The sequence below is a fragment of the Rutidosis leptorrhynchoides genome, chromosome 10, assembly GCF_046630445.1.
Source record: "Rutidosis leptorrhynchoides isolate AG116_Rl617_1_P2 chromosome 10, CSIRO_AGI_Rlap_v1, whole genome shotgun sequence".
Lineage (NCBI taxonomy): Eukaryota > Viridiplantae > Streptophyta > Magnoliopsida > Asterales > Asteraceae > Rutidosis > Rutidosis leptorrhynchoides.
Genome location: NC_092342.1, coordinates 53,074,766 through 53,089,395, shown reverse-complemented (window position 1 = coordinate 53,089,395; position 14,630 = coordinate 53,074,766). Strand labels below are relative to the sequence as shown.

General features: G+C 34.4%; 1 protein-coding gene across 1 annotated transcript; it reads right to left on the bottom strand.

Annotated features, from left to right (window-relative positions):
- Positions 1 to 3,026: 3,026 nt before the first annotated feature.
- LOC139873206 (SCY1-like protein 2 A) lies at positions 3,027 to 12,751 on the bottom strand. Its single transcript, XM_071861137.1, has 14 exons — positions 12,120 to 12,751; positions 11,013 to 11,117; positions 10,094 to 10,198; positions 9,605 to 9,793; positions 9,380 to 9,506; positions 8,123 to 8,184; positions 7,908 to 7,994; positions 7,582 to 7,668; positions 6,890 to 7,003; positions 5,412 to 5,540; positions 5,144 to 5,206; positions 4,854 to 5,015; positions 4,086 to 4,204; positions 3,027 to 3,987 (listed from the first exon to the last, which is right to left on the bottom strand). The coding sequence occupies exons 1-14, from the start codon at positions 12,603 to 12,605 to the stop codon at positions 3,171 to 3,173; spliced, it is 2,652 nt and encodes an 883-aa protein (XP_071717238.1). The 5' UTR covers positions 12,606 to 12,751; the 3' UTR covers positions 3,027 to 3,170.
- Positions 12,752 to 14,630: the final 1,879 nt, after the last annotated feature.

The following is a 14,630-nucleotide window of genomic DNA, read 5'->3' as shown; positions in this document are numbered from 1 at the left end:
TGAAAGATTATTCATCGTGAATAATGGATGTTGTTAATCAAATTTGACTTCATGGTGATAAGATTTCAGACCAGAAAGTGGTGGAGAAAATAATGATAAGTGTTTCTCAAAAGTTTGAAGCCAAAATTTCCGCAATAGAAGAATCTTGTGATGTTAGTATGCTTATGGTTTGTGAACTAACCAGTAAGCTTCAAGCACAAGAACAGAGGGTCTCTATGAGATCTGAAGAAAAGGTCGAAGGTGCTTTTCAAGCGTCTTTCAAAGATAACAAGGCAGATAATTCAAGCCAAAACACGTACAAGAAAGGAAATTACAAAGGTACTTACCCTCCCTGTAAAGTTTGTCGAAATACAAATCATAAAGAAGTTGATTGTTGGTTCAAAGATAAACCAAACTTTAAGTGCAATTTTTGCAAAAAGTTTGGATATATTGAGAAATATTGTAGAACAAAGAAAAATCAATGCCAAACAAAAGAGCATCAGTTGGCAAATGTCTCTGAAGAAAACACTTATTCATGGCATCGCAAGTCGATTACAAAAGTAGAGATGTCACTGTTGATGAAGGAGACTATTGGGATTGGAATATGAAAGAAGTTAAAAGGCATGAAGCTTCTATTTCATGTCTCCAAAATGAATCTCATTATGATGATCCAAAATTTGAGGTCGAAGACACAACTGAAACCGAAGTTTTGAGAACCAGAAAAATTGCAGATGTATACGAGTCTTGTAATCACGTTGTTATGGAGCCCGAAAGCTATATTGAAGCTTCCAAACATGATGAATGGAATGAAGCCATGAAAGCAGAACTTGAAATGATTAAGAAAAATGAAACATGGAAGCTTGTTGATTTGCCGAAGGGTAAGAATGCAATAGGTGTCAAATGGGTGTTTAGAACTAAGTTTCAACTTGATAGTTCAGTTCATAAACACAAAGCAAGATTGGTAGTGAAAGGGTATTCTATAATTGCCGGTGTGGATTTTAGAGAGACTTTCGCTCCAGTTGTTCGTCATGATGTGATCAAGATATTGTTAGTTGTAGCTGCTCAACGCAATTTAAAAATTCATCATCTTGATGGGAAATCTGCATTTTTAAATGCTCAACTTGAGGAGAAGATTTATGTAAAGCAACCTCAAGGTTTTGAAGTAGTTGGTCTAAAACAAGCACCAAGGGCTTGGTATTCTAAGATCGATGCTCATTTTATGAATCATAATTTCAGGAGGATTTCAAGTGCATTTTGTTGGAACTCAAAGAAGAAAATCATTGTCGCACAATCTACTGCCGAGGCAGAATACATTGCAATTGTGGCTGCTGTTAATCATGATGTTTGGATAAGAAAACTGTTGTCCAACTTGGTTCTGACTCAAGAAAGTCCAACAGTTATCTATTGTGATAACAAGTCTGCTATTGCTATAGCAGAGAATCCGGTGCAACACGGAAGAATGAAACACAACAATGTCAAATATCATGCTATTCGAGAAGCCGAGAAGAATGGAGAAGTCAAGCTGAAGTATTGCACCTCCGAAGATCAATTGGCAGATATGCTTACAAAGTCTCTCACGGGAATGAAGCTAGATCAATTGAAGACTCGACTTATGATGTCCAACAACAATCTTAAGGAGGAGTGTTAGTGTATCTAAGATTGTTATTAGACATTTGTCTTATGATATGTAAACTTAGTTAGTAAGAAAACTTAGCTATTAAGTTTTCTTAGCTATTAAGTATTCTTAGCCATTAAGGAAACTTAGCTATTAAGTATTCTTATCCATTAAGGATACTTAACTATTAAGTATTCTTATCCATTAAAGATACATAGATATTTTAGTATCCTTAGTTGTTCAGAAATTATCGATGTTTATGATACTTACCTCTTAAGTTTTTTTAGAGGTTAAGAAAGTTTTATGTAGTCTATAAATAGGAGTTGTAATCAAGAGTTGTAAAAGATAACAAATCTTCAAATAATACACTCAATCTTCTAATTATTTCTATTCTACACTTCCATTATTTATTCTAATCTACTTAGTAACAAAGTCTTGTTATTTTAATCTTTAGCAATAGAGTATTGCTATTTTAATCTTTCTTGAACATTTACAGTTACCACTGAGGCAATCCTGCAATGGTTCATGTGCAATGTAGTTTGAGGGACTAATCGTACATCCTTCCATAACAAGATTTGAAGCAACTTCTATGATATGCACTATGCAGTTCCATTCACTGAAACCGGTAAAGATATTGAACCACTCAATTTAGTTGGTAATAAAGTTGGCACGATGATTATGATCATAAATGATGAGATCAAACAGAAGTTCGAGTTCAACACTACAGACTATAAAGTCTTTGGTGACAAGTCGAAGAAGAGGACCGGTCAATGCAAACTTATCTGGAAAGTCAACAAGGACTTTGTAATTGATTTGTTTAAGTTTAAACCAGACATGCTATCTTATTTGAATTTGAATGGAAATTTTAGGACAAATGTTTTTTAAGGAAGAATGATATACAAAATAGGAGAAAATTAGACTTGGAGGTCATTATCTTTTAATTTAAGTCATTATCTTTATGATTAACTTTAGTATTAGTATTTTAATCGGGAAAATTTATGTCTACCACAGATAGGGTTTAAACATAAGGGTTAGCCTTGTGATTGTAACTTGAAAATTTATAGTGCAGACTCAAGTTAAATCCCATGACTACAACTTTTAAGTCTTGCTTTTCAAAACAATCATAAATAGCACTATATTTTCAAAACAAGTTCTACAATGTATAGCAGTACATTTAACAAAGAAGAAACAGCACATCCTCATGATTTTATAAAACAATAGAAGTCAGTTGTATCAGTATGAAACATACTTGGACAAAAATCTCTGTTGAAACTCGAAAATTCATAAACTTTTACATTTTGAATAAAAAATTTTAATTTTCCGTAACTAAACTAGTTAATGTACTGATACAAACAACACAAAATGAAATATATAACACTATTAATTAATGATATCAAACAGTAAAAGATAAGTATCAAAAAAGGACTAGAAATATGAGAAACTATTGAATAAAAAGATATCTTGAAAACGTGGAGATCATGGATCACAAAATATATGAACAGGCAGGCATATTCATGCGCAACAAAGTCTGACTTTGAAGGCACACATAAAATCTGCTTAGAATGAGGTTTACAAACTATAGCAAGTCCAGTAGTGGTGGCTGCTCAGACGATGGTTTTGGACGGGTTTGACGGTTTTGCCCTTGATTTCTATTTCCTCGCCCTCTACCAACAGCATTCTGTGGAGGTGGAGCCAACCTTGGTGCCTGCTGGGTCTTAGTCGATGCAAATATGGAACCAAGGTCTGTAGCCTTAGGACCAGTTGATGCACTCTGGTTGTTTTTCATGGACCCGAGAGAGTTTTGGGAAACAACTCCACCGTTAAGACTAGTACTACTTGGATATCCAAAGTTGTTGGCCCAGCTGGTACTATTATTGGGCTGAAGTTCTGGGCCTATACTCGAATTGTTATTGGCCCAGTTGGAAGGTTTAAGTTCTGTACCTATATTTGACGTAGAATTTTTCTTTATGGACCCAGTTACCGTACCATTGGTACCAGATGCAGCCAAAGGCCAGTTTGCAAACGGATCCAAATCATCAAAGTTTGACTTTGTATCAGCTACTTGACTGGAAGATGATGGTGGGGGCCACTCGAAGTCAGCTGCTGGACACGTTGTTTGTTGTATGGATGGAGTAGACATAATAGGGAATTGCGGGTTGTTTGAATTATTTTGGACAATTGGTGGTGTGTTTGCTAATGGTTTAGGCTCGGTAGACGAGGTTTTTGTTGTGACCCAATCTTGATCCCAGGTGGAATTACTATTTACAGAGGGTGAAACGGTTGGAACGTTTTTCTTCATAGGTTGTGGCACTAAACTTCCATCGGTTATAGGAAAAGATTTCATGTCAAGTCCTGTATCATTCATTGTTACACCTTTTTTATCTTCAACTTTCCTGTAATTGAACAAAAAATAAACATGTTTTTTTTACTATTTTACTTGTCGTTTATAAGATTGTATTTTGAAATAATAGTGAAATAAGAAGAGATGTACCTGAGAACGCCCTTAACAAATGACATGTACTTGGCAAACTGTTGAATGTTCAATTGTTGTGCAAGGAGAAGAGGCACAAGTAATGGAAGAACATGTTCGACCACAAAGTCTACTCCATGCTACATTCAGTTGAACGAAGCTGTTAGATGTTTCAATTTCCCAAAAGTCTTAAATCAAGTCATTCATGTCTTATTATAGATAACTAGTTATACAAATCAAATATAACTTTTTTCGATTGAACAGGTTGCCTAAGGTGCATATACATCAAGGTTGCAAAACTCGCTACTAGGGGATTACTCGGTCGGGACTTTTTAGGGAGTACTCGGATGTTGAGTAAGTTTGACTTTGACCAATTTTGGACGAGTTTTAACCAATTTTGACTGATTTTCCGAGTGATCCCAAGTTTTGACCGAGTTTGACCAAGTACTTGCTGAGTACTCCCCGAGCTGCAAAACCGAGTAATCGCCTAGTAATTCGGAGTTATGCAACACTATATACATGTTTACAATTTTCTAAAGTGTTCTATTTAAAGAAGATGATAACTATTTTAGTAATATGGTTACAAATTTTAGAGTAAAGACAACTACTTGATGATTTCAAGAAATGGACAACAAGTGTTGGTGGGTCAGCCCAGTCCAACTTGACCCATTACAACTTGCACATAGAAGTTACCCATTTTGATTCGTTACATAGCCTGCCCCGATCATAATGTCACCTCTAAGAATTGTGACTAGCATGATGATATAAGTTTCATAATAAATGTATCACCTGCTTTAAAATGGAATTTGCTACCCCAAGAGTGCACATAAGAGTTGGAGCAGAATGATCAACAGCAGTGCAACGGTGAATCGTTTGAAGGATCTCCAAAATAGCTGGCTTATCAAGTATCGTAATCATATCGCCTAAACATAACAAAGCGTTCACTCTCACCTGCCATAGATTGCAATACGATAGCTATTTAAACATGCACTTTACATCTTATATCATCTACATTTACGGTAGCATACAGACATCAAGGCTAGCTATATATATGTATGATGTTAAGAAAGATGACATACCGCAGCAACTGTCGTCTTAAGTGCCAAGCCATGAACACGTGGTAAAATGGATTGTCGTACTAGCTGGATTTCAGTGATAATACCTGATGTTAGCATAAGTTTAACAAACATAATCCAATACAAGTAAACAAACTACATTTTTACAGGTTCAACAAATGAGGTTATGATTATTGAGCAAATAGGTTCTAGCTGTATACAGAAGAAACTAATATTCCTCTATAAAAAAAATCTATAAGAACGAGTAATTACTTGATATTAAGCAAATTACCTGAGAATCAAGTTTTGTAGCAAGAGAAACAGTTTTTTTCAGTACTTCCTCTTGCATACGAACATCAGTATCATCATAGGCTCGCACAAGCATGGGCAACACATGAGAAACCAAGTGTTCCTGACTGGCCTGTCATCATACACACCAGAAGATACAGTCAGCAAGCCATAACCTGAAATTCTAATACTCAACTTTCTTTATATAGGCATGATACACACATTTTTATCAATATATAAGTATTTGATTGAACTGCTTTTATTCCACATTTTATTCAAGTGAAGCATAGTCTTTCTACTGAGCCATACTGCCATGACAGGCAAAACTACTTGTGTGATGAATATATTTTTTGGTCAAGTCTTGTAAATGGGACGAGAGTTTGGTCAAATTATGTGAGAAAAACCTGGCAATGGCAAAACCCACCTCAAATTATTTAAAAGTTCTTCACTATAGGAGTATAAGGTAAAACTCACTTCAAATCATTTTAACATCAATTCTTGTAAACGTAATTTTGGGCAAGATATTCACATTCTTTGGTTTTTCTCGATCATTAACTTCCTGTAAATTTATTATAATACCTACTCAAGGATTATGTGAGATTGTCTCGGGCTGGGGGGTGCTACACTAAATCTATCTTACATGCACTTGATCTTTGGCTTACTACAGAAAATGTTTATCAACCACATTCGCAAACTTATGGTTCGGGTCAACAAAAGTGGAAACTATGTGGCCAAACAGAAAAAGTTTGCGCAATCCATAAAAAACAAGAGTGTCACAAAGTCTTTAATTATGTCTACAAGTCCCTTTAATGTGAGTTTTAGCAAACATAACACCTTGTGGAGAAATGAAAGACTATGAGGCAGTTCAGTTTTTTATGGATTACGCAAACGTTTCCCGTCTGGCAGCATAATTTCCACTTTTGATAACCCTAACAATAAGTTTGCGAATGTGGTTGATAGTACATTTTATGTCGAAAGCCATAGATTAATTGCATGTAAAAATTGTGGTCGGGTACTCCCCCGCCCGAGACAATCTCACATAATCCTTGACAGATACTCCATCCATAATTACTGCCCCGTTTGACTTTTCAAAGTCTTTCTTTTTAAATTTTGACTTAAAAGTATTTTTAATTGTGTTATATAATATTTGATGAAAGTTATATGAATGGGTTCGGTTTTAAGATGTGTTTTCATTGATATTACTTTCATCAAATGATATATAACACAAACAAATATATTTAAAGTCAAAGTTGTACAAGAAAGACTCAAAAAGTCAATGCTAGATAGTAATTTTGGGATGGACGGAGTATTAAATAAATTTACAAGAAGTTAATGATCGAAAAAAAACTAAGTACCGATCGAGAAAAACTGAATGTGAATACCTTGCCCAAAATTACATTTACAAGAATTTACAAGATTTGATGTCAAAATGATTTACAAGAATTGACAAAACTCACTTCAAAGGTAGATGCAAAAGGTTACCTTGTTGACAATTAGCTCGGCATGCTTCACAAGTAGGAGTAGCGTCTCACCTGCAGCGGTGCTTAGAACAGGAACAAGAGCAGGCAATGTTGATGCCTCGAAGTCTATTTTATCCTGCAAACATTGAGATGCATTAAAAAAAACAAGATAGACAGACATAACCCAAAGATGCCAAAGGGTTTTGTTGTTATTCAGATAATTAAAAATAATAGTAATTAGTAATGAGCAAACAAATTATCAGCATAAAATAGGCTGCATCAGCAGAAAACCATACAACACTAAAGAATTTATAAAGTTATTCGGTAATATATGAAAAAGGAAACAATTTATAGCCTATAAACATAAATATTTTTTAAGCAAGTGATACAAAGAAATACATTTATCACTAAACATTAGTTAAGATGTGTCTCTAAAGCAACTGGCATAATCCAAGGTTAACATTATATAGTATTTATGTATTTAGTATTTAGTATTTGGTTATGGTTATATAAAGATAAACAAAATGAAAATTTTTCTCAATATGGGCGTTTTGAACATAATATGGTCTAATATTTGAGTAATGGCTACTAGTCATCTATCTGCTTGCGGTAACGAATAGTCTATTGTGAATGTAGTTACAATGATCTATTCATGCTTTCAATGCATTTATATGAGAGAAAATGAAAATTTTCGTTTGTGACTTGTTATGATACCTGTGAGTCGGCTATCTTTAAAACCATGGGAAGAATCATTGGTTGCAAAACCATATTCCGAAGCTCTGCACAGAGAGGTGGAAGAACCTACACAGGCAATGTAACATTCAATTACAAATTTTAAGTCAATTACATTTACTAAACTCTAGCTTATTACATACAACTCCTAAAAAAATTAAATTTAAAGTCGCTACATTTGGAAAGATAAAATCCACATTAATCTAATTTGTTAAAGTAGGCAGATACATGCAACTGTTACTTGTTATAACCATTTATATAACATGATGTATATTATTCCAAAGTCCATAATCAGCCCAAACAAAAACCTTATATCGTAAAACACGAGCATCAAAATCCTTCCACATGTCCAATAATGCTTTTAGAAACTCTGACTTCTGCATGTTATCTCGTTCCTGAAATCAACAAAATAGTCGGCATAACGGAAACATTCGTACACTCCTTAGGGGCATTGAATTAAAAGGATAGCACTTAATTCATTATCTAATAGGAGTAATAAATAATATTAATCCCAAGCACGTACAAGCATATGGTCCAAGAAGCGAAGTGCTCGCAACCTAGTATCATCACGAAAGAAGGGCGAACCTGAAAAGTGAAAAACGGAAGATTTTGAGATTATGAAGCCAAGAACATGTCATTTTCAAGTTCATGTAAATTTTTACTATTTAATACCAAAAGGACTTGATGCGAAATCAATTGAAAAACGGATTGTAAAGAAGCTGACCTGCTTTCTTGAACTAATACAAGAACACCACAAAAACAGAAATTGGAACTTACTGACTTTAACAAATAAAACAGGAAATACATAGAAGAATCGACCAATTTAGTCTATAAAGGATGTTAATCCACTAAGATTAAAGATAAAGGAAACACTTCGAACCAGCAAGATCAAAAGACCTATAATGGAAAATGAAGATTTAAGGTGAATAGAGCTTGAACTCCATAAAATTCATATTCATCGAAATCTGCCTTTCACATTATAGCAACCTCTCTTATATAGATGAGTCTTAGCTCTAGAACCTTCTATTCTCTAGAAACAATAAAACAGAAGCTATAATTGTGAGAGTTGTTCCCTAACAACCATAAAATGCAAGAAAGTTGTTCCCTAACAAACATACTAAATCACTTAGGACCACTTGGGACCACTTTTGCTCCATTTTGTCTCTTCCCAGTTTGTTGATTTGTAGAGATCTTCTTTCCTTTCATACTTAATTGGCATTGATTCTAAGCTTCATTTTAATTAAAACTACTACAATCACACATATATGTTGCATATCCAATACAATTATACAAACATAAAACATGTGATCTGATTATTGAAAGCAAGTAAAATAGGAATGGTAATGGCCTAAGCAACCCATTTAATTAAGGTGTACGGTGTACCCTTGGTTGAATTTAGGGTCACCAAACAACTCCTCAAAATGAGACATAGCAGGGATCACAACCATAGCTTGATTTGTATCCAACACCAATTCAGGTTGTGTAATTATATGCTTTTCCTTTCGCATGGGAACCGTATCAAGACTAGAGACATTCAGGGAATAATTAAAAATCACGAGTAGAAAATATGCTGTTGTGTACACCGAGAGGCACTAACATTATTTATCACTTGTTTGCTCCATAAAGATGCTATCTTGATCGAAACAAAGAAAGCTTAAACATGCATCTTGAAAGATATAATTTGATTCACAATGTCAAAAGCTATCCTAACATGTTATGTAAATAATTTTAAGTCCATACTGGATTGTTATTAACAATGTTAGAATGTACACATGTCTACCTGTAAAATCCAAAGCTGTTGGTCTTGAAGCCTCATTGGCAGAAAGCATTCTTTTCAAGTCAGCAACAAGTTCATGGGGAATTGATGAAAAAGCCTCGTTGGACAAGTATGTCAAAGTATTCATGTACTGCAAAGAAGTTAGCCCACTATTTAACTTCTTTTAAAATCGATTGAAATATGAAATGTGTTAGAATATTATTGTAAGTTGTGGATGGGAGCTAATACCATTTTCAAGTTATTGTGGCAGTCGAACAAAGGCTTTTTAGCAATCAAATGGAATGCGAGGCATGCAAAGCTAAATATATCAGAAGAACATCCACATCCAGATGAAGAGGCCTTGGTCCGGACTAACTCTGGAGCAGTGTAGTTCAGAGATGGCTGAAGAGGCAGCATTGAATCTTCAACATCATATTCCTGATAAAACAGTATAATGTGAAACATAGTTCTAAACAATGATCATGTTAGCAGTTAATAATATTTAATGGACAACAGCCAATAACATTTATAAAAACCAAGGCAATATAACCTATATACTACTTAACTCATTAGCTATATACCACATAACTGTTTATGATAACATGCACCATTTAATAATGGCATGATTACATGTTTAATGACCATAAGGCCAAAAAAAATTTTGTTTCCTGTGGCATACGAATAAGCATTTGAGGAGAATCATAATGTTTTACAATTCCTAAAGATGTTATGACTCACAGAATAATGAAATGGCTGCACAGAATTAGTAGATGACTGATCTGCTGATATTGTGAAACTGAATCCACCAAGCTTCCAAGCTCCACTTGAGTTGATGAGAACAGCCTGAAATATCCAATGAAGAAACCATGTAATAATATGTCCATCTACCTGTATTAAAAGTCTTACATTGACTTTTATGATCAATGAAAAAGACCTCACTAAGCATAGTTAACTGAGAAGAACTATTGTAATCTATGAACAAAGAGAAATAAGATACGTCATTTTGTTCATTGAGGAACATATGTAAATAGCACCACTAAGCACATAGCTCACAGATTTAATTAACATACCGATCTATCTAAACATAGTTGATTTGAATGAAGTGGAAGGTAGAATCTGTTTTATTGAACATACAAAGTACTTGAGACCTATTCCAAAACTTACAGCAAATGACAATGCTAGGCTACACTAGTGAATAACATAACAATTCAAATCACTATATTAATCAAAAATCAAGGTAGAGAAAAAGTAAGCCTCATGTTTCCAATTTCACAATTTTTTTTTTACCAATTTTCATTTCACTTTCCGAATCTGGATATAGAGCCTAAATTTCAAGTTTACTATTATAAAGCCATATTGTGTTTGAACATCTAGTATTACAAAAGTATTTCAATGTGCATGTATTGCATCTCATACAATATGTGAAAGTTGAAATGTGAAATGGCAAAATAAAGGCCTTCAGTCAGCTCAATGATATTCAAAGTTCAAGAATATGATAATATTTCAGAGTAAAAAGGGGAAAGTGTAGTCCCCATAAATCTGTTTTGATTGCTCATAAACCTTTTCTCTGATATATTAAACATAGGTCTATCAAACAAAATAAAGAAAACAACAGTATCTTTAACTGAAAATGTTATTCGAATATGCTGGTCCATACCTCAGGAGAAATGGCACGATGAATGAGGTGGGCATTATTGTGAAGAAAGTCCAACGACTCTGCAACCTGAAGTAAACCATGCTTTACCTCCAACAAACCCATTTCCTGCAACAGCAAATTAAAAAGAGTAACAAGGCGTTTAGCAGTGTGCAGAAAGTATAAACAACATTCTTTATCAAAAATCATTTTTTATCAACTTTATATCATCCGTTTAAGCAGTTGGGCAGTTTATCCTAGATCATGCATGTATCATGAATAGCCATAGAAATAGCCAACTATGATTAATAGAAAGCTGTTATCCACATTCATGAGCATGCTGCACTAGGTATTCACAATTGTTGCAGTGCATGTTCACGTTAATCTCGAATTCACCAAACATCATTATCCAATCTTAAATTATATTTTAAATATTTGAATACATATTGTAAATCCTATGGAAGTCCACTCACGAAAATCTACAATTAATATTAACTATCCTTTTGATTGGCGCATCAAACAGTACGAATTGGTTTCAAGTTACAACCCTGCATTCTAAGTAACTAATGGTCACAATCAACTGTACCGAAGTAAAGCACAATCAATAGCTAAACCTCAATATTATAATCACGCCAACTTTGTTTACAGATCTTTACAACAACGAATCCACTCCCACTCTATCCGCTTAATAACTTTGTTTTCGAATAAGTAGAGTCATACCATAGGATTAGTAACTGCTAACACATTAAGTTTATCAATCAATTGTGGCCTTGCTGATGACCTAACAGTTACACCAACATACTAGGCCTGCAAACGAGTCAAGCCTTCATAATGCAAGCTTGAGAATGATTCAATAGGGTTTAACCTCGGTTCAAAAACCTCAAGTTTTTGCATTATAAAAATTATCAATAACCAAATTAAAGCTCAAGTTCAATTTTAGGCTTGAGCTCAAACAATTTGCTCAACTCATTTGCATCTTACAAAATACTTACAAGTCAAAAATTTCTTTTCAGTAGTAGTTCTATAATGTCCTCTTACACAATTGGCATATAAAATCATCTATCAAAACTACATAACTTAAACTACAACATGTTAAACTACAACATGAAAGAAGATCATTAAAGCACTTACTATTCCTTGCAGCTCTTTAGGCACTTTAGCAACATTATCCAATATCCCAATAGCATTAGCAACAGAAGCAAACAAAGGTTCAGTAACCATAGCCATAGCATTTTTATTCTCATCTAAACCTTGAATCACATGAACCACACCAGGATGTCTCAATCTAACCAACCTAGCCGCATCACTTCTAATTATCTCATAAAATGAATCCTCAACCGATTTCGATAATCCAGCCCTAACCCTAGCTTCTGATACCTGTTTCTTATCAATCACCCAAACGCAAACGGTAGGATACTGGTGCGAGATCATGGTCGAACCACCACGAGCCTTGGCTGAGTACAGTTTCCATATCAGGCCCGGTCCGGCCGAACCGATCTGATCCAGAAGTTCGTAGTCTTGTAAAGGTCTGGGTCCGGTGACGTCTTGAACGGTTTTTTCGATCACGGCAGCGGTTTTTGCGAATGCTTGGGTTAATGTTTTCATATTGAGAGACATGATTGAATTGATTGAATTTGATCGGAGATTAAATTGAATCGGATCTGAATTGGAGAGTTTAGTTTTGATTATTTGTTTTTATTTGGAAATTTGTTGCTCCGATCAAATTCGGTTTGGCCGGGAGGCCGGCGAAATGGGGCTGAGCTTTTATGCTATGTATTTTTCTTTTCCTTTTCTAATTTTAATTAATAATTAATAATTAATTAATTAAATAAATTAATACAGTAATACGGAAAAATTAATTAATATTAGTAATTAATAACTAACTAATAATTACTCCGTAATAACTTAACTATTACTATTACTATTACTATTACTATTAATATTAATATTAATATATTAATATTAATTAATATTAAAATAATTAAATAATTAGTACTTCTTAATAATTTATTTTTAATTAAATGAATTTAATGATTGTTCGGAATAAAATTCTACAATTACAAAGAATTTTACAAACAAGCTTTTTTTTAAAAACAGTTTGGAATCACCTATGGGATGATTAAATCACCCACGCGATCATCTCCCACAATTACATAATCCGCCCCTAACTGCTGTCCTGGAAAAAAATCGACCAATCTGATTGCATGACCGGTAAAAAAAACTCCTCCCCGCTACCCCCGCAACGTGATGTTCGAAATGTGGCCTTGGTGGATTTCAATATCAATGAAATATCCTTGTGTGCAATGTAACCACCCCGGAAAATCGAATTCCCAACATCTAACAAAGATGTATGAATCATTACCATTGGACTAAAAACACAAAGATGTTTACAGGCTAGTTTGTCATCATGCTATGAATTTCTCGGTTTTTAGTCCTGACATGTGTAATTTACATGCACGTTCAATTCGTGATGTTCCTTAGTTTTTAATTTTTGTATTTGTAATGTGTAAAAGTCATCATAAACACGTAGTCCGTGTTTAATTCTGTAACTTTCAATTCGTGATAATACTATTACTATGGTGCACCGTGGACTTTGTTGCTACTTAAAAACTTATCATTAACAAGGTGAATTTCTGAGGTTTTGTTTTAGGGTGATTTTCTTGTATAAAACGAAGTGAGTATGTTTTGTATGTGTATTTTATAAGTGTTAGTCCCATCACGATATGTACAGCTTAGTTTGAACTACTTTTTCAATCTTATTGTTGATATATATTCTTATATGTCAGTCAAGAAGTTCAGTCTAAGATATTACGATTACGATAATCATTGGAACAACCGGTAATTAATTTGGTTATGTATAGTTAAATGTTAAAAGTTACGAGAGCAAATTATTGTAAGATACATCAATATAATCAACCAATATACATACAATAAAAACAGCTCAATATCGACAGAGGTTGGCCCTCGCGTGCAGAGGCAAAGGGAGCTTGACAACAAGACTCACTCCTGGAGCAAGGATGAAAGTCGACCTTAGTGATTTGACGGTGCGAAGTGAAAGGGTCATCGCTTGACGGATAAAAGTTAGTCTCCGGATAACGGGTTGATCTTCCCCCTCACATTGATGAGAAGGTTTGGCACCTCAATGTCGGGTCCTCGTCACCTGGGGGCGGTAGTATGTGGGTAGCTTGAAAAATGTGGGTGAAGTGGGATAAAGTCCTGAATTCGCTTGAAAAATGCGGTCTTAATGTGGGTAGCTTAAAAGGTATCAATTTAGCTTTGCTTAACAAATGGAGGTGGCGATTATTACAAAACCGGATGATTATTGGGTGAAGTTAATTAAATCGATACATGGCCCTCAGTCCCATAATCGTATAGGTTCATACACTTGTACTTGGAGCAACATTATGGCTGCTTGCATTAAAGCAACTAATGATGGTCTTTTTTCTACGGACTTATTTAGAATGGAAATTGGCAACGGAAGAAATACTAGTTTTGGCATGACATTTGGTGTGAGAACTCGTCTTTAGCCTCTCGATTTAATCGTCTCTATCACTTAGATATGGGTAAAGATGATCGTATTGTTGATAAATGTATCAATGGCGAATGGATATTTTGGTGGTCAAGGGGGTCGATCGGTAGCCG

Coding starts and splice junctions, on each gene's coding strand:
- LOC139873206 (XM_071861137.1), bottom strand. CDS start 12,605: ATGTCTCTCAATATGAAAACATTAACCCAAGCATTCGCAAAAACCGCT. Junction 10,199..11,012: donor ATCGTGCCATTTCTCCTGAG/GTATGGACCAGC, acceptor TGGATATTTCAG/GCTGTTCTCATCAACTCAAG. Junction 5,207..5,411: donor CTACAAAACTTGATTCTCAG/GTAATTTGCTTA, acceptor ACTGAAATCCAG/CTAGTACGACAATCCATTTT.